Source organism: Perna viridis, chromosome 3 (assembly GCF_037379345.1).
Source record: "Perna viridis isolate PV_CMFRI_1.1 ecotype Kerala chromosome 3, ASM3737934v1, whole genome shotgun sequence".
NCBI lineage: Eukaryota > Metazoa > Mollusca > Bivalvia > Mytilida > Mytilidae > Perna > Perna viridis.
Genome location: NC_142447.1, coordinates 37,350,071 through 37,371,596, shown reverse-complemented (window position 1 = coordinate 37,371,596; position 21,526 = coordinate 37,350,071). Strand labels below are relative to the sequence as shown.

The 21,526-nt window shown below is 31.6% G+C and overlaps 1 protein-coding gene and 1 long non-coding RNA gene across 4 annotated transcripts; one reads left to right on the top strand and one right to left on the bottom strand.

The window, feature by feature from the left end:
• Positions 1 to 144: 144 nt before the first annotated feature.
• On the bottom strand, positions 145 to 21,443 carry LOC148622117 (eukaryotic translation initiation factor 3 subunit J-like). Its single transcript, XM_088571698.1, has 9 exons — positions 21,318 to 21,443; positions 21,151 to 21,227; positions 14,138 to 14,195; positions 10,904 to 10,998; positions 10,160 to 10,268; positions 7,380 to 7,483; positions 7,076 to 7,133; positions 2,792 to 2,865; positions 145 to 2,404 (listed from the first exon to the last, which is right to left on the bottom strand). The coding sequence occupies exons 1-9, from the start codon at positions 21,331 to 21,333 to the stop codon at positions 2,273 to 2,275; spliced, it is 723 nt and encodes a 240-aa protein (XP_088427824.1). The 5' UTR covers positions 21,334 to 21,443; the 3' UTR covers positions 145 to 2,272.
• Positions 16,650 to 20,808, top strand: LOC148622118 (uncharacterized). 3 transcript variants are annotated; one of them, XR_015920575.1, is made up of 3 exons: positions 16,650 to 17,410; positions 18,532 to 18,570; positions 18,782 to 20,808. It is a non-coding gene; the product is annotated as an uncharacterized LOC148622118 (long non-coding RNA). The 3 variants fall into 3 exon arrangements; XR_015920573.1 differs by lacking the exon at positions 18,532 to 18,570; XR_015920574.1 differs by having other exon boundaries at positions 18,532 to 20,808.
• Positions 21,444 to 21,526: the final 83 nt, after the last annotated feature.

Below are 21,526 nucleotides of genomic sequence, written 5' to 3'. Positions count from 1 at the left end.
TTTGTAATTTTATAGTTGTCTTCTTTGGTCAATATAGAAAGTATTGACTCTGTACTTGTATTTGAGTTACTTTTTGTTTAATGTGCTATTTTGCAGTTGTTTTGTTTTTATATTATTCTGTAATGTTAGTTATATACGAATAGATTTTGTAGCAGAACAAGATATTTTATTATTTATCTAGTAGAACAAAATAAAGCATATCTGAAATGCATTTCAGAGGGCCCATCTGTGGTGAAAATGCTATTCATTGCCCATGCATATCATCAATTTGACCTCAAGGTCACAAGTTACCAGCCATATTACACAAGTTAACGAAGCACATCATCCTAATCTGATTTACCCCTATGCAGATATCAAAAGCACACTCCAAGACAAAATTTCTAGCCCAATAGGCTGACCAGATCAAAGTTCACGAACTATGGTCTTCTGCTGATCTACCCTCATGCTCAATATCAAAAGATAGCAAAAAAATAGTCTGAACACCTTGTTACAGACAGGATGGACTTGTCACAATACAATACAGCATCTGCCACTTTTTGTGCACTTTTTCAACTTACTGGAAAATATCTAGAGTTGAGAAAGCAGCTTGTTGCTATGGTTACCAGATAAATTATAGCTATAATTGATCCAGGTACATTCTATTTTCATACAGGTCTGCATGTTGTCTTTGGTTAAAGAAATACTTGTTTTTGGCCCCTTATTCCTAGGACTGGTTAAGCTTGTAATCCCAACCTGCCTTACTGGTAAGGAACCATGCAACAAAATTTCATAGAAATTCATTTATATCCACTGGAGAAATTCTAGCAACCAGAAAATGTTTAAACTTAAAAAGAGAAAAATAACTGAAGACAGAAAGGGGAAAATGCTGTATTTCAGCTTCTGAAAAGGTCCCCAGGTACTCTCAGAATGCAGAATTGGCTTTCAAAAATTCAAAATTTTCTTGGGAAGTGGGGGGAATGCCCCTAAATCCCCTAACAGGTTCACACAAAATACCTGGGTCCCTAACTTTTGACCTGGGCTACCATTTTTTAAAATGTAGGGCCCAGGTGGCTAATACTAGTGAATTTTAATTTCTGTCACTGGCCAGTCTACCGAGTTGTCATCAATGTAAGTCCCATACAAACATAAAATGGCATACAAAACACAAACAACATTATCTTGCTATCTTGGTTCTGAATCAATAAATAATAGTGAATACACAATTAAATCAAGCACTTAAATAGCTGTCTTTGTAAGAATCATGCAAAATCTGAAAAATGTGATACACCTCAAAAAAGGCTACATATTTTTGTTTTTGTAAATAAGTTGTTTTATGGGTCTATACTATGAAAATTATTCATTCAAGTCTGCCTGCTCACATTGAAAACCCAATAGATTCTATTGTATTTGAGTGTCATTCACAGAGTTATCTCCCTTAATTTTGAATTCTACAGTGCATTCTATACAATTTTTATCTCCTATGAGCACAGGTTATATGAAAAACCAAATGTTATTTTTTGTTTACTAAAGCATTTTAAACAAAATATCAAAAATAAAAATATGTAGGCTTTCCAACCGTGTATCACATTTTGCATGATTCTTAGCTGGAGTGCTACTTAAGTATAATAATGACACAATAAACAGTCTTCAAATTCAAATTATATTTTTCCCTTCTAATATGTTGACTTCTTACACTTCACTGAGAGTTTAAGAGTATAAATTCAGAATATGTTTTTTTTTATAAGTATACAACAATTGCTTGTGGTATCTTCCTGATACAAATACTGAATAGAAGTATCAACGGGTTTTCTTTTCAAGCAGAATAGAAAAAAAATTCCAATGTCAAAATTCAAAAGTATTAAACATAAATATTGTATGTAAGAGGAAAATGATCCAGTTATCAGAATTAGATAAGTAATCACAGATAACGCCTCACATGTGAAATTTTCAAAGCAAAAAAAGGGCACAACTCCTGAAATACTTATGCAATTCATACCAAAATTTACCAGACTAGTATTGCACTCTTTATAAGGCAACATATTCAAGTTAAATACCCATGATTTGCAGAGCAAGGGTCTTGAAATAATTAGACCAGCAAAATACAAATAGTAAAAGAAATTTTTAATGCAGAAGTTAGCCATGTCTATGCAACTGCTGAATGAAGGATCTCTATTGAGCAAAATGCACTCAAAAGTCTGCATTAACGGTACATGGCTTTCCCAATCAAAACCCAATATTTGGATGACTTCAGTGAAAGGCATATGTAGACATAATAATAGATGTATAAAGAGTACTATATAAAATCATCATCAAAATCATTGTAGTCATAATTGCCTCCAGATGATGCTGCCAAGTCATTAAAGTCATTGTCCCTCTCTGATTTCAGTGTTATTTTATTCTTCTTTTTACTTTTCTTTGCTGCTTCCTACAATTAACGAATAAGAAACATACATTCGTTACTTCTTCCATGAAATAATGTTTAAAACATGCCATATTATCAGTTTTAGTGCAAAGTACAATTACCATTACAATAAATAATTTTAAGTAATTTGTTGAAATCCTTAATTTTAAACAGACTTGTTTCACAGAATGAAAGTTATGACAAAAGGTAATGTTTTTCTTTCCTTTTGTGATACAACTAATCTCTGTCTATAATTTAAAACAAAAATTAATTCCAGCTATTCATTACTTCATCTTGACAAGAGTTTTTTTCCTTCTGAAGAATTCTACATCAATATATTTTTTAACTCTTGTTTTTCTCCATCTATTCAAAAAGAAATTTTTAATATTACTTTTTTACAGTATAATATACCTTGACTAATTTTTGCTTTTCATGGTAGATATTTGTTAAATTCTGTCCTAATTTTCTACAGTCTTCAGCTTCCACTAAAATATAAAATTTATAAACATAACAGAGAAATTATGTATTGTTAAAATGTTTACAAGTAGATCTAAACTATTTAATCCTGTTATCTCCTTGATTTTACAAGTTAAGGTAAGAAAGGTATAATGTATTCAAAATTGTCAAATTGATAGTAGCAAATCAGTTCTGTCAATGTCTTATATTCTTTTGTTCGATTTGTTTCTATATCAATGGAGTAATGTATCTAGTTGATGGTAAATTTCCAATTCAAGTTCTTTCGTGACGTATACATTATCTTGAGGAATTCCTCTTAAAATTTTTAGAGGTTTAACATGGAATACACTGAAAACATGAACGTATGTAAAACACAGGGATGATTTTATGAGGTCTACAAACAAAGCAGAAATTGGCAAAAATGGTAGTAAATATACTGGATTTGAAATAGTGGAATCCTGTTAAAAAGCAGAAAAAAATCATCCCTGAAAACAGTAAACCCACCAAGAGGCTCCCAGGAACCTGAATCGCTCACCTAGTTGAATTTTGCCTTTCAAGGCCAATAAATTTAACAAGAAGTTGTTAAACTATTTTGACTCGAGAAGACTTTGACAGGACTTATCATAAGGATCATTTCAGCGATTGAAAGTTTCTATCTATCATAGTTTTCAAGATATTGGGTGAATACTGTAATAAAAAAATGTCATTTTTCCCCTTTCAAAGGCAATAACTCTTACAAGGAGTTGCCTGACAATTTTGTCTCAAGAAGTCTTTGGTGGGACTTATCATAAGATCTTTTCAACAATTGAAAGTTTCTTTTCATCTATCATAGTTTTTAAGATATTGATGGTTAAAAAAACAAGAGACTCCCAGGAGCCTGAATCGCTCACCTAGTTAAATTTTGCCTTTCAAGGGCAATACATTAAACAAGAAGTTGTCCAACAATTTTGACTCAAGAAAACTTCGATAGAACTTATCATAAGGATCATTTCAGTAAATCTATCATAGTTTTCAAGACATTGGCTGAAAACTGTAAAAAAAAAAACCTGTCATTTTCCCCTGTCAAGGGCAATAACTCTTATAGGAAGGCATCTGACAAATTTTATGCCTGAAGACTTTTGTAGTCCTAAAAATAATCATTTCAGCCATTAAAAGAATTTGGCTACACCTAATGGTTTTGGAGATATATGCAAAAAACTACTGTCTGACCCCTATGTTCTATTTTTATAAAAAAAAGGCCATGTTTTTCGACGGATCAAAAAACCCCAATTCAAATCAATGCAGGATACCCCAAGGAACACTTAACCTGAGTTTTATTTCAATCGGTAAAATAGTGTGAGAGGAGAAGATTTTTGAATGAAATAACATTAAAAATAGCAAAAAACTTTGAAAAAGGGCAATAACTCCATCATGGCTTAATAGATTAAAATGAAAATTTGACCGCAGATAGATTTCATTATGCTAAACACTTTAACCCAGTCAATGGGCTTAACCTAACTGTTTTGGAGATACAGTCAAACCTGTGTTAACGACCACCTGTTTTATGCGACCTAATTTAGGTCCCCCCAATTCGTTTTTCTATTTTTTTTAACTGTATTAAGCGACTCCCTGCGTAACGCGACTAGCGACCGTATTATTCATGTCTAAATGGTTTAAAAAAAACTGACTTACGCAACCTTTTGATTTTAGCGGAAGTTTTCGAAAACCAGAAGTAAAGTAATTTTAAAACAAAAAATTCTGTCAAATTTACGAAAATATCCGGAAACTCGCGGAAATAAATACTGACGTATGAATAATAATCAGTTGAAAACAGTTTACATTAGATACGAAAATGGCGACGAAAAGAAGTTTTAACGTTAGAACAAAAAAGTAGAGGCAATTAAATTGTTGGACAATGGAAGTCCAGCATATAAAGTAGCTGAAAGTTTTGGAGTAGGAAAAACACAGATTCAAAACTTGCAAAATCGTAAAGCTGAAGTTCTCGAGGATTTGGAGAAAAACATAGCGGGCTCATCAAAACGGAAAAGACATAAGACCGGCAACGAAGATATAAATAACTTATGTTTGGAGTTTTTTTAAAGATGCCGTCAGTAGAAGAATTAATGTGACAGGACCACTTCTAAAAGAAAAGGCATTACGATTTGCAGAGGATTTAGGGATTACTACATTTAAAGCATCAAATGGTTGGTTAGAATCCTTTCTTAAAAGAAACAACATCAAATTTGGAACAATGAGTGGTGAACGAGGGGACGTGGATAACGAGACTGTGAATGAGTGGAAAAAGAAACGTTTGTCTTTAAAGTGTTTTTAAAAAATCCTAGATGTCAAACCTGTATTAAGTGACCACCTGTCTTATGCGACTTTTTTTACCTACTCCCTTGAAGGGTCACATAAGACAGGTTTGACTGTCCATGCAAAAAAAACTATTATCTGACCCCTATATTCTATTTTTAGTAACGGTGGCCATGTTTTTCGACGGATAAAAAATCCCCACATCAGTTCTATGCAGGATACCCTAAGGAACATTCATACCTAGTTTGGTTCCAATTGGTCAAGTAGTGTCAGAGGAGAACATTTTTAAGAAATAACATAAAAAATAGCATAAAAACGTTGAAAAAGGGCAATAACTCCAACATGGCTTAATAGATTAAAATGAAAATTTGACCGCAGATAGATCTCACCATGCCAAACCCTTTCACCCCGTGTCAGAATTTGGCTGAACCTAACTGTTTTGGAGATATATGTGAAAAACTACTGTCTGACCCCTATGTTCTATTTTTAGTAATGGCAGCCATGTTTTTCGACAGTTCTATGCAGGATACCCCAAGGAACACTAATACCAAGTTTATTTCCAATTGGTCAAGTAGTTTCAGAGGAGAAGAGTTTTGAAAAATTGTTAATGATGATGAAAGACGACAACGGATGCCAAGTGATGGCAATAGCTTACATGGCCTTTAGCCAGGTGAGCTGAAAAGGCATTTTTCCCCTTTCAAGGGCAACAACTCTTACAAGGAGTTACCTGACAACTTTTATCAGTTTTGGAGATATATGCGAAAAACTACTGTCTTACCCGTATGTTCCATTTTTAGTAATGGCTGCCATGTTTTTTGACGGATCAAAAATCCCCACATCATTCTATGCAGGATACACCAAGGAACATTTGTACCAAATTTGGTTTCAATTATCAAATAATGTCAGAGAAGAAGATTTTTGAAAGAAATAACATTAAAAATAGCAAAAATAGTTGAAAACAGGCAATATCTCCAACATGACTCAACATTTAAAACCAAAATATGACCTGAGATAGATCTCATCAGGCTGAATAATTCTATCCATGTCAGAAAAGCTAAACCCAACAGTTTTGGAGATATATGTGAAAAACTACTGTCTGACCCCTATGTTCTATTTTCAGTAATAGCTGCCATGTTTTTTTATTAATCAAAAATCCCCACATACGTTCTATGCAGGATACCCCAAGGAACATTTATACCAAGTTTGGTTTCAATTGGTCAAGTAGTGTCAGAGGAGAAAGATTTTTGAAAGAAATAACATTAAAAATTGTTGAAAAAGGGCAATAACTCCAACATGGCTTAATAGATTAAAACCAAAATTTGACCACAGATATATTTGCAGATCTCATCATGCTGAACACTTTGCTCCTGTCAGAATTTAGCTAAACCTAACAGTTTAGGAGATATATGTGAAAAAATACTGTCTGACCCCTACATTCTATTTTTAGTAACAGCAGCCATGATTTTCGATTAATCAAAAATCCCCACAACAGTTCTATGCAGGATTCCCCAAGGAGCATTCATATCAAGTTTGGTTCTCACTGGGCAAGTAGTGTCAGAAGAGAAGAGTTTTGAAAAATTGATGACGAACAACAACGACAGACACCAAGTGATGACAATAGCCAGGTGAGGTAAAAATGAAACATTTGACTTTAAAATAATTTATCTTAGCAAGTGGGTACAAGTTACATTTCTACAGATAGAACATCAATATTAATATCTCTAAAATTGCTTGTCAACTATATGAGCTTGTATATTATATTTTCTTATGAATATGTATACATGATACAAAAAATCATTAAGTAATGAATGACCCAGAGGGGAATTGTACATATGGGGTCATAAATTAAAGACATTCATACATATAAAGGGCATTGACAGCAGAATAGCTTGTATGCCTGTTGCCTAGTGAAGAGCCATAAGAAATATATCAATAACGTCTACTTACAACTAACAACTAGATCTGTAAACAGTTTTTCGAGAAATGAACAATAATGTTTAGATTTCTGAAAGTATAGTAAAAAAAACAATTTTAACTTACACAATATTACAAAGGTAGAACTAACCTATGCATATAAAGTAAGTCTAGAATAAATTAAATAATTTGATAGGCATTCCTATATGAACTTTAAACTAGTTGAAATATTACATAGAAAATTGCATTTATACAACAGGGAAAGTTGCATGATGATGTAACAACTTTGCTCATGACAATGAAATCTATCCTGATATTTTATACCAAATAAACTTACTTCAAAAACAGTAATTTTATTCTTAAGAGCTTCACCAAACTTGCTGAAACCTTCTTCATCTTCTGGATACATTCCATCGATTCCACCTGTAGCTTTACTTACACCTGTGGAAAAATTCCTTCAACAGATCAATAAAATCATTAAAAAGTTTGCAGTTTTTAAAATTATCTTAAGACTTATTTCTAAACTTACACTACACTCAGCAACTTGTCAGGGCTCCAGCTACTTGAGAAAAACAAGGAGAAGTGACTTCTCTTTTAGAGACACTATGGAGAAGTGTGGATGAACAGGGAGAAGTGAATGCGCAGGCAGATCATTTACTAATGCTTTTTTTTAATTATGTGTGTTATATTTTACTGACATAAACTTAATATAAGCAAGCATTTTCATATATTCATTTTCTTTTCTTGAGATGTATGTTACTTTTTCTTCAAGCTACATATGTAAGTAACTAAATATTTTGGACAAAATGAAATCAGCCTGCCGAGTGAGTGATAAACTGTATCATATATTCATGAAATTGAATTTCTAATCTTTATCACTACTTCTTACCAAATTTATTACAGCCAAATTAATAAATGATTGAGTAAAGCAAAGCTTCTTACAATGCATTGTCCTACTGCATTGTCTTTTTTAGCAGCACTGGAATAGGAAATTACACGCAGTGACATTCTGTTGGAATTTTCATTTTGTTCTGTTTTTTTTTTCCTGATTCCACTAAATCCATAATGATTTCATGTCCAAAATATACAGTCTCTTGATATAAGAGTATCAAGAATCATGTTAAAAATTTATTACTGACAAATCAAGATTGAAACCTTATTGACAAATATTGCAGCGGTCGGTATGAACACGCCTAAAACATAAGAAATGTTGCGTTGAAATGGAGAATTTACTGTTCTGTTATGAAAAATGAAGATCAAAAGGAAACACTTCGGGTTTTCTACCTAATTATCAATTGAGATAAATTTAACCCAAGTCCAAAGAACCTGCACGACTAATTTCCACACTACGTATTGAATATGAAAGGTAATATATTATCATACGCTGAAGTGAAGAATGTTCATTCCTAATCCTGTCTTAAATGTTTGAAACAAAAAGCTGATTTAAATACTTGCTTGTAACCGATAATCGATAGATTTTAAAAAATTTACAATTTGTTTTCCCAAACGGGCGCCATTTTTCCTTGTATTGTTATTGAAAGAGAGATAAATGGTCCAAATACCGCTAACAGACGGAGTACAGTCTCGATCATGGGCAACGTCTGAAAATGAGTGGGCGACTTCACTTCGCTTTTGGTTTCATCTGAGGGCGATGTGAGCGACTCCAGGGTGACTATTTCACCCGAATCGCCCAGTAGCGTGAGCCCTGCATGTGTTTCTCTAACACTCAAGTCAGAGTTTTAAATCTGTGTTATTTGGTGAAACACGGTGTCAGTCAGATTTTTTATACGATGAAATGTGAATGTTACACCCACTCATCTGGGATATTATATAATCTGGTTGTTAATTGTGTACAGAGAATCACAGACCTGGGTGTGAAATCACCCAGCATGGTGAAGTTAATCTCATTGATTTCCGCCAACATAGACGTTAGTATAGTATACCAAAGCTCCCAGGTCACTGACCTCAAAAATTCATTTGGTACCTCTGAATATCACAACAAGGGAGTCCTGGAGGACATGTGAAAAATCTTAATCCAGTCACCGAGATCGATACTAGTTGATTTGTTGATAAAAAAGCAGTTGAGACAATTTGCACATGGTATAAAAAGATTGACAAATATAACATGAAAATCATAAAAAAAAAGAAAAGGCATTTATCATTGATACATACTCCATAACTGTCTGTATGAAGTTATAATTAATTGCAGTCCATGTGATGACCAGACATTGTAAAAAATGTGTTCATTTAACTTTCTAAAAATAGACAACTATATATGTGCCAGATTCGTCAAAAGGATTATTTTTTATACAGGAGTAAGCATCAGTCGGCATCCATGAAAGTTTGAAACCATTAAACAAAACTTATAATTAAAATATATGTAGGTTGATATAAGAAATTTCTCTGACAGTTAGCTTGAAGCATTTTAGCCGACTGAGGATGGGCTTCTACTTTACAATTCTTATGTACACATTATCTTGGGACCTGTTATTAGTTCCTTTTATTTCCTGAAAAGCCGGTGAATTATTAAAACTATCAGAAACTAAATCAAAAGATTAAATTATTACGTGATAAAAATACGAAGTAATATTTCTATATGATATCTCCCACTCATTGGACGTAGCTGTAAATAAAAAAAACAACACATCAACAAATAATAAACATGTACAAAATGAAAAAAAAAATGATGCAGAATTTTTAATGACATGACTAATTTTTCATCTTAACTATAGTGCTCTGAATCACATGAGAAACAGAAACACAATATACTTCGTATCTTACAATGAATTCCCTGTTATGCCTCATTGAATTTTACCACTATTGCAATATACAAACGGTCAGTGTTGGCTAGGTGGAACATGGGTGATTAACATTCAATATGTCAGTGTAACACTGAGTTTCACTCAGGTCGGACTTGAAAGTTCAAGAAACAAATGTCGCTGAGTGCAGTATATTTCAACGACTTGTATTAGTAAAATATATGTAATATAACGAGAATAGGTATGGTGTATGTGTCAAAGAGACAACAACCCCACCGGGATGAAAATGTCAGCCAAAGGCCACCTATAGGTATTCCATGACCTGCAAGGAAATCTTCATATCAAAGCTTTTGCCTACCGAACGTTTCTTTAGCTAACAGTAAATCAGACTCCTCTTGAAGTTTTTGTCTTCTGATTTTTTCTGCCAGCTCTTCTTCTGGAGTTAATTTTCTGTTTTTCTCCTTTTCCTTCAAATTAAAGGGAAATCAGAATTAATAGACATATAAATACTAATACATACTGTCGAAGTAAATGTTTTGTGAATACTTAAAATGTGCATAATTCAAAATTTATTTACAATAAAATCTTGATTCAGCAGCTTATTATAGATATAAAATGCAGACTCAAAAGACTGACATGGACAATGAAGATCTACATGTATCACTATTTGTCATAGGCTGTGTTGTACTTTACTTTTGTAACAAAAGTAAAGTGATACAAGAATGTCAAGAAAGATATTATTTATGAAAGTACTAATAGTCAGTCAAATGGTAGAAACAATTCAATTACTAAGTCTGTAACCTATCTAATTACTGTAATCTAACTTATTTTTGTTTTTCAGGATATGTAATCTGTCACTACAAAATCATCAAAACTTGGCTCAGTATAGAGAAGCATACAAAAAGATGTTCTTCTGATATATGTTTCAATGCCTTCATTTTGAGCAAAATATTATAGATGCACAAACAAAAGAAAACTTGAAACTGTAACCTGCTAAAATATCCTTCAATGTATGCAGCTATTTAGAAATGTGTGCGAGATTGACAGACCATGCACAAACCTATAGATCCCTATGGCAAAATTGGACTAACAAGTAACTTACTGCTTCCTCTTCAGCAGCCTTTGCAGCTTGCTTTTCTGCAATTCTGTCAGCTAATTTCTTCTTTTTCCGTTGAAAAAGTTTTGGTTTGTCTTCACCTATCAAAACAATTTTTTAACAAATAATTAGAAAGGAGAAAATTCATTTAGGAACCCTTTTGGCAACTGACAATTATACACAAAATATATGAAGCACCAGAGTCAAAGAGCCATGTGGCCATTGTTAAAAGAGTGAAAAACTGCACAAAATTTGGCATTTTCTAGACTTCAACAAATTTTCCCAATCTCCACAAAGTTTGAAGGGCATATATGACCATATATGTTCAAATTATTACCACAGACCAATCAAATCAACTATGAAACAAACTAAAGAAATGGAGAAACAACATAAATTTTCTTTATGTACACTTTGTTCTTGAGGCAAAATTCTGCCCTTACCGAACCAAATTCTATATTCTAAATTCAAATGGAACAAAAACCCTTGAGGTTTAAAACATCTGAAGTTTCCAATGAGTAAAAAGCATCTGCCATACTTTTTAAGAAGAAAGTTTCATTGAAAAGCCCATGTGGTTTGTTTAACAAAGCTATCTTAGAATGGTTGAAAACCAACAGAGGATCTCAAAACATACATGTAACTGCAGAGAAAACTTCCAATATCATCCACTTATCAAGTAAATGTAGATTTTCATATAACTGTTGTTCAAAAGAGATATAAATTACATAGAATGTACTGTAGAAATTCAAAATAAAGGGAGATAACTCTGAAAATGACATAAAAATGCAACAGAAAGCATTGGATTTTCAATGTGGATTACTCCTAAGAGCAGACAGATTGGAATGAATAATTATACATTTCATTATGTAGACCTATAAAGCAACTTAATAGCAAAAATAAAAATGTGTGGCCATTTTTTTTAGTTGTATCACATATTTACAGAAAAATGAATGATTCATACAAAGACTACTTAACTACATGTACATTGTATTTTACTCACTGAAACCTACAGCTTAATTACACATACTTCCAATTATTCAGACAACACTATCAGAAATGAGTTTGATTGCTTTCGATTAATTGATTAAATTACAATTACTTTGTCAAATGTATGATAAAATTAAATGAATGATTACACTGGCAAGTAATCGTGATTACATCTGATTACAATGAATTTGCAGATAACTAGGAATTAATGGACAGGTTTGGAACATTTTGTTTCTGTTATTTGTATTTTTCATATGGCTTTAAATTCTTTGAATTAATAACAGGTAATATTATTTTAAAAGTATAATTGAACATCAGCCTTTAATAATTTATTAAACCACATAGATCTATAAAATATATACAAGTTCAATAAAACAATTTGTGACTTTCACTAGCATTTTTAAGAACCATTGCACTTGATTCATATTTTATTGATTCTACTTATCAATAGTAAGGCTAGCTATAACCCATTGGTACCTTGAGAGTGGTGGGTAGGTCAGTAGGGAAAATATTTTATTTTATCAGCATTGAAAAATGATGTGTATACATTGAATCAGAAGACAAATTTTGAAGAAACATTTTATATTTTGACTTAATTATTAACAATGGTACCATGAACATTGACTACAATGTAAGATCATTTAAAACAAACAAAAAAAAGACACAGAAAATTCAGATCTTACAAAACTGCTCATGACAAGACAATGTATAAATCAACATTGACTAGAATGTATTCAAAAAATGTAATAAACACTGACTAGAATGTATTCAAAAAATGTAATGAACACTGACTAGAATGTATTCAAAAAATTTGAATAAACACGGTCTAGAATGTATTTAGAAATTGAGTAGGGCTTTTTCTGAAATGTGCAGACTGGGATTAAAGACACTTTAACAATAAACCTTAGATGGTGGAGTTTCATTTTAACTATAGGAAGAATTACTTGTGAAATGATAATTTATGCAGGGTGCCAGGTTTAATGTTTTGATAAAAAAATGACTCAGTGTTTCCCAATGTGAATATTTAACATGGAATGATATCTGAAGAATTTTTTGTTGTTTCCATTTCTGATAGTTTATATGTAGTTGAATTCGGTACATAATCCTTTCTTTTTCTACTGAGCATTATATTGAAATTAGGCAGCATGGAAATTAATTGATATGGAATATATGCTTGGATGCTGTTTGTTTCTTGGTGTAGTATTTGCCCTTGGACTTTAGATTTTGTCGTGCGTAAGGATTTCATGGTTGCTACAATTTGTACTTGATGAGAAAAATGTTACAAAAATTTTCTCAATAACCAGCAATGCTGAAAAATACTTCAAGTCGGTTAACAGGAAGTAGATGTCTAATAGTTCTGAAATTGACTCATACAATGCATACCAAATATCAAGAGACTACAATAAGTATTTAGTAAGAAAACCTGCAAGCCCTAGGCGCATGAAGGGAGGACAAAACAGCAACATATGCATGGTTTTAGTAGGAGCCAGGAATGAAGACAAGATAAGAAAATTTGATAAAAGGCAGTTGGAATTATTAAGTAGTGCCAACCATTCAGTACTTCAATTTAGGCCTAAGCTGAAGCAGAGTATAGTCAAACTAAGTAATGAAGAAGAATTTTACTGCTCAGAAAAGCTCAGGACTAAATTCTGGGACAAAAAATTTTATATTCACCTTGAGATTGTCTTGGCTAATTACATGTACTACTGTGAAAGTACTTTAATTCCAGGATACCAATTTTCATAGATAAGTCAAGAATCCTCAAGTTTGAGGATTCTTGAATTTGTGGTTTTGTGGTTTCCAGTATATATAGATCAACCAAGGTTTTTTCCATCTTTTGTGGTAATTTGGTTCAATTATCCAATAGATTCCACTTGACCACAGATATTTTTTACAGGATATTGTACAGTTTGAAGTAAAATTTCACAAAAAATTTATACCAGACTTTTGCCAATGTCTTCTATATTTTTCATAGTTTTCTATATTTAACTACTTCATATTTTTTTTTTTTTGTTAAAACAAAAGAAATAACAGTTTTAGAACAAAACAGTTACAAATTTACAAAAATCTATGTTGGGAATCAATCAAAATTTCCAGATCAATGCTCATATCAATATCGATTGATGATCAGTGTTTGGGAGTTTAATAAAGATGACCCTTCAATACTGCATTGCCAGTTGGATGTCTTTCCAAAATAATCTTTGAGTATTTAATGAAATTCCTCAAAAATTTGTACGAGGAAGTCATAACACATACCATTCTCATCCATCTGATCAGGTTTTTTCTCTTCATCATCTTCATCTTCCCAATTATCCTGATGAATAATAAGAAAATTCAGAATAAGAAGCAGGTGGAAGTTTACTACAAATAGACTATTCTGAGTGTAAAAAAGAAGTTTTCATGTGAAATCAAAAAATCTGTGGTAGTCTAGCATCTTATTATTGATGACAAATAACAGGGCACTCATGATGGTAAAATGAGAATCATTTCAAATCAATGAAACATTATGGGCATCCTTTCTCTCACTATGACACCGCTGAAAGCACGAAATCAGGTCATATGCCAAAAGTGAAATTCTCTTAATGTACAGATACATTTGTACAATACCATCATTTCATAGCTAGTCCATAGCATAAATTTAACATGTACAAAAACACAAGACTGATTACAAAATAAGTACATACTACAATTACAATTGTTTTAAGCTGAAAGAATTTCATTTTACTTTATTTTATTCTATTCATTTTAATCCAATTCAATCACTACATCTCCCTTTGACAGGCTGGGAACAAGTCCTGAAATAACGTTTTAACCGCAACTTGAGTTTTCCTAATAAGAAATATTATAAAACAGGGATTATTTGTGTAATTTTGGGTAGGTTTCACAAAAAAAGTATTTTAGTTTGTATTATTTCAAATCACCTCCAAATAAAATCCAATACTTACATTGTCATAGATGCACTGCAAAGTGCTCTTTGAGCGGGATAAAACATTTAAGGATGCTCTGTATCTTATTACCACTATGAACAAAATTTGACAAAGGTTTTTTTGACATCCTGGACTACACTGGGGGGTCTTGCACGCTTGATTGAGTCTAAATTTGACTTTATCCAAACTTTATTTATAGAAGAGTTCTTTGCGATGTCATCACTTACCTGTGATAAGGTTATCCACAGAGTAGCATTGGACATCAACTTTAAATCAAAACTTTTTAAATTTTTTTAAAGATAATTCAAATATTCTTTTGATTACTTACACTGCAAATAAAACTCTTTTTATCCATGAAAATTTTAAATAAATATTCAGTAATTAGACTATATGAGCATAAAGTTTCATAATAATTTTATATGAAAATAGAGGTTTACATATAAATATCATTACAAATGTATTTTTCAAATAAGAGTTATAAATTCACTTACAATACCTGGATTATTTTATCTAAATGAAAAATTTTCAAGACCCAAACTTGATATAAAGTAACAGTTATAATGTATAATGTTTTGAAAATCAGGATTCTAATCAAGAAATGTCAATTGTTTAATCATTTGTTTATTTGCCAACCAATTTGACATGCAATTAAGTGAATTGACATCACAAATGGGATAGGTGAACTTCCCTATATTGCAGAAAAAATCACCATACATGTATGAGGAGTACAACCCAAAATAAGAAGCATTGGCATACGTTTCAGACATTACACTGCCCTCTCAGTACTAAGCAGTTACAGATAGAGCCTCAATCTACTAAATGTACTACCTATAGAAGTAGTACATAGGGGCCAGGCACAGTCTGGGATGGGGATCCTAAGATAGGAGAGGGTGATGGCTGGTTAACCCTAATTTCAAGACTTAAATTCTTTAACTGTTATAGATATAATACATATAGCTTGAAAAATCACACATTCTGCAGCTGATATTTCTTTTCTCTTTAAAACATTTGCCATATCAATTAAACCAAGAAAAAAAATGTCTTTGGTTACCCTACCCACCTTTTTTTTGCAGCCTACCCAAGGTTATTTATCACAATATCTCCCATGGAGAGATTTCAGTATACTCTCCACAGCTACTTGCTGCCTATACTGCTATTCAAGTCAAAATTATGTCATATAAAACATTGATATCACAAAAGCAGGGGAAGCTACGGCTAAAAAACATCCTTGAATACACTCTCAGACCATTTTTATCAATTTAAAACAAATTTTATGATGATCGTTAATGTTTTGAAGGAGTTACAATTTTTATTTCGGAGGGAATATCTTTTGAGGGCATGACTCCGGCCACCAATTTTTTTTATATCAACAGTTGGTCAAATAAATATGTTGACATCACGAAGGAATGGGAGGCTACAGCTATAAAATTTCTTATAAACTTCCTCAGACTATTTTTGTTCTATTTAAAACAAATTTTATGATGATCATTCGGGTTTTGAAGTAGTCTGAATTTTAAATTTAGAGGGAAAACCTCCTCTAGGGCGTGACTCTGGCCGCCATTTTTTTTTAAGTCAAAAGTAGATTAAATAAAAATACTGATATCAGGAAGGCAGCAATGGGATGGTATGGCTGTAAAACTCTTTATATACACCCTCGGGCCATATCTGTTCAATTTGAAACAAATTTTATGACAGTTCGCGTTTTTCATATTTATATTTTAATTATTGTACTATGAAAAATTGTGTGAGATTCCAATCCTTGCTATATATAAATCCCTGACCTATCCTAGCAAATTTTATTGGTACTTTTTATGAAATCCCACAAACTATCATTTTTTATTTAAACTAGGGAGGTCGGTAGTGCGTTTATCGATATTCTTGCGAGAGCAAAATTCTCAATTTTGAGTCAACTTTAACACGTTAGAAAATGGTTAAAAATCCATTGCATGACAATAAAAAATATATGTAATTGAAGATGAGACATTTCTCTATCTAAATATACAACTTTCATTGTTATTGAAGTTGATGGTCATTTGGTACAAACGTTTGAAGTGACGATACTTTGAGAAAAATGGCCGCCTGAAAAACTATGTGTCAAAGATCATACCTATTTCAAAATTCATTCCGCAAGCTATTACTGGACCGATTTTCTTCATTTATGGCTTAAATTTTTGGAAATATCTTCAATTTTGATAATCCGGTTGTCAGGCTAATTTTTTGGTTACAAAACATACTTTTTACGCAATTTTAAGGAAAAACATGTTGAAAAAAAAAAGTTTTTGCATACCCGGAATGCACTGACAGTCGGATTCCGAAAATTTAATCCTTTCTGCGTCCATCTGTAACCCTGGTTTCAGAAGAAAAACAATAATAGCTTGCGGAATCGATTGGATATTAGGGTGGTCAGGGCGTGGTTTTCACAAAAATCAAAGCGGGACCAGTTATCGTTCTTGCTAACCGGATGTTACTGATCCGCCATAGCTTCTGTTAAGATTTTCGAACACTCGTGGATAAATGCCTTTTACCGACTGTTTTCTGGACGGATTTTTGACTGGTGGTGCAGACAACGATGGACCTAGGCCATGGAGGCCAATCACTTACGGTAAGTACCTAAATTATGTCTAATATAAGCCTAATCGCCCTGTTTCCGTAAGGTCAAATTCTAGAATGACCTTTTATCATCTGCAAGCTTAAAAACTATATTCACCTTCTTGGAAGGTCTGATTTTCGTTTGATTCTGCATGAGCTGATTTAAAAAAGATTACTCTCATTTAGCATTAGTTGGAATATGTTTCCATAACATTTTTATTAAACGATGAATATGTAATGAGGTAAATTCTCCCAACGTTTGATTGCAATCCATTCAAAATCTTTCGGACTTTATCGACTTTCCTATATTATCGGAAGTCTCTGTATTTTACCTTGCTTTTTTTCTATTGGTTGGGAGCATTTGCACATACTGCATTTAATTTCCTTGATAATTCAATTTTAATTTATATGTAGTGCCCAATTTATATGAAACTCGCATGTTTAAGCATAAACCTTCTTTATATTTATTTTAACTGTTTTATTTATTCAAAATTATCATATGTAGAAAAAAAATTCAACCTTAAATTGCTTCTTCAAATGATACACAACTTTTTTTTCTGGTTTTCATTTTATCAGTTAATATATATTAATTATGACTTTTATTAGAACAATTATCATGTAGCCCTGCTTGTACTTTACTTGATAAATAGAACTTATTTGATGAGATTTATATATGTGGCAATTGCATATTTCACATATGACCTGCATCTTCTTAAGTTTACTTTATATATTCATATTGTACAATTTTTAACAGCTAACTTACATATTCATTTTTTAGAGGATTGTAGATGCTCTACTTATTTAATATTCATATACATGTACAATTGCGTGGAAAAGGTTTAAAATCCTAGTAATATACATTATTTATCATTAAATTTTAATTAATTATGGTTTAATATTTTTTTTGCCTTTTTAGGATCACATTGATTGACTCATAATACCAATCTTTTGTTGTATGTATATGAAACATACTTGTACTGTGTTTTTTCTTCTAATTATTGATTTATTTCAGAAGAAAGTATTAGTAAACAGGCTGCCTAAATATTTATTTTATTTTGTCATATAAAAAGTAAACACTGATGTAAATTTTATTATGATTTAGTTTTATTTTCTGTTTGTTTTTCATCATTTTAGTTTCATTTTGTTGAGTTCTGGAGATGTTTCGAATTCATGGTAAGTTAGTTTTTATACTTTGATTTAGTTTAGTAGCTTTATTTATTTTAATAGTAAAACTTTTGAGTCTTTTAATTATGGTAACAAATAAGCATTTACATTTGAATCATATATTACTTACAAGAACTGTCGATTAGTTTTGTGTTTAGACTCTGCTTTAAAACTGCTTCACAGTACATATTCATTGAATTCCACTACTTGTTTATTTCAGATGGCCTGAGCAGCATAGTGGGCTATGCTATGAGACGAATATGGGCTGAGTCTGAGGTAGGACCATGTGGGGTACAGTAAGTAGGGTAGTTCCAGACACACCTGAACCCGATAACCTGATTGGTAAGAGAGTTCAACACTTGATAGAAGAACCAGACGGATCACGCAGCGAAATTATTCATATTAAGTTATTTAACATAACATTAATATAACCTTATAAAACAATCTTCTTGTTTTGAAATGAAGATAATTATTCTGGAAAAGGAAGTTCGGTGTTTTTAACTCCTCGCCACATCTTTTGTCAACCGCTTTGTGAGCAACCAACATCAAATAAAGTTTTACATTTTTTCAGATTGTTAGCAAACCAGATTATGATTTAATAGAAAGTAAACTAACTGTAAGTAAATTGATAAGGTAAATGATGTTAATAGGTGTAATGTCCTTATGTACATAATTTCTTTTGTAGATTTGGCAGACATAGTAGATCCTGGTGAAGAAACCCTTCTGGCCTGAAATGGAAACTTTGAAAAGTTCATTAAACTTAATCAAATGATGATATTTTGTTTATTATCATTGAATGTACATAATAGTACACATGAGGAAACAGCTAGGGCTTCAAAGTTCCATAGTGAAAGGATGCGCATTGGTTCAAGTCAATGTATTCATAAAAATTTTCTCAATTTCTTGGGAAAACAGCATTTGTTTTTGAAATTTTATTCAATTTTAACATAATAATGAGATTATTATGTTAAAAGACCATATTTAAACAAGAAAACATTACAAGACTACATTAGGAATCTTAGAATTGACCAGACCTTGATATAATATTATTTTGCCACTTTTTGCGGCAAAAATGTATGTTTATTTTGATTATCGTCTGGCTTCATTTAAGGTATAGGCCTAACAAATTTTCATCCACATTAAACATTTTATAGCAAAATAAGATGAAAGTATCTTCATGTGAAAGCTTAGATTCTAAGTTTTAAAATGGTACCACATAAGTATATGGTAGGTTGATATTTTGATCAATATAAGCATAAATATGCGGTTTTTTTTTGTAAATCTGAAATTTTCAAAAATGTTCGATTTACCCCCATTTTTCAACATTTGCTTGTTGGTTTTTAAATATAATTCAATTATTTCTTGATAAAAATGTGTTTTTACATATTTAATCACAATAACAATAACTGTCATGTGCTAAAAACTGCTTTTAAATTCAAAATGTCTTTTTTTGTCTGACCTTTCGCCATTTTTTCCACTGAAAATAGCTCTAAAATTTACCCTAAAATGTAAATTTTCAAACTCAAAAAATTTTTTTGAGCTGAAAAACATGATTTTTCAAGTCAAGCAACTTTATTGCCACACAAAACAAGTGACAGAAAAAATTAAATATTTTTTTTGAATTCTTAGTAAGCAAAAATGTATTTTTTTGTTGAAAAAACGCATTTAAAAAAAAGGGGGTCTGCCGCAGTGTTTCTGATTCCAATGAAAAACAAATCCGAGGTTTTGACATAATATTTGTTTATTTATTTCTGTTTAATGGATTACTCTTGAAAGAACAGCAAAGTATCAGATTTCTACTACCTTCCAATTTCCAAATATGAATATCCAAAAATGGCACTTTAATTCACGATGCTGTTGACACATAGCAAAAAAAAAACTAAGTCCAAAGTGTTTTTTTGCCAATTTTAAAAAAGTGTAATTTTCTTTGTATCTAAGATACAAGTTTCCTGAATGGCTTAAATCAAAGTATGAAATGGCTTTATTTAAATGATTAAGACACAATGTATGAATTTATTTACCTGTTTGACTTATGTGGGCCACAGAAGTGCCCAAAATGTGACATTTTTGCCTTCGCAAGAAAAATGACCAAAATTTTGAACTTTAAATTGTAATAACTTTTGAACCCCTTGACCGATTTTAAAAATTTTTGCACCAGTAAGTTACATTTCTTGGGCTCTTTCAAACTAATATAAACTTGTACATTTTCTATATACTTCATATTTTGACTGACCTCCCTATTTAAACACTACTCAAGTCAAGAAATCCTCTCATAAGTGTCCATATCAAATAAATATAAAAAAATTAAATCAGTTTTACATACATTCCTACCCTATTTTTTCATCCAATGTAACCTTTAACAGACATAGTTTTTTGCTGGTTTTATGATCTCTCACTGACAAGGACAGGAGAATCTTGAAATCTGGAAATTTGATTACACTATTCGACCCAAGATCGTTCTATGACAAAAAGTGTAACTGAAAACCTTAATTCTACGTAAATATTGTAAAAATGAGAATATATATATATAAATGAATAACTGAACGAGTGACATATTGCAAGCACGTGAAATTTTCAACGTGTACAAACCTTGACATCGTCTTCATCTTCTCCTTCCCATCGATCTGTACTTTTCACTGGCAACTCTGGATCAAAGTCTTCGGCATCTAAAAACAAGTAAATGAACTTGTTAAAATAAATGTTTGAAAGAGCTATTTTGATAATATTTTAACGAAATGTGTTGACAGCATGATTACCCCATTCGTCCGACATTTTGAAATTCTATAAATAGAACTTCCTTTTTTGCGCGGGAATACTATTTTTTATTATTATTATTGTTTATTGTAAATTGAAAATGATAATTCTCTTGAAAAAAATTTATGTTAAATCAATATTGAAAACTGTGACAAAAATTCCGGCCATTTCTTAAAGAAATCTGGTACAATTATGAGCCTACCAAAATGAA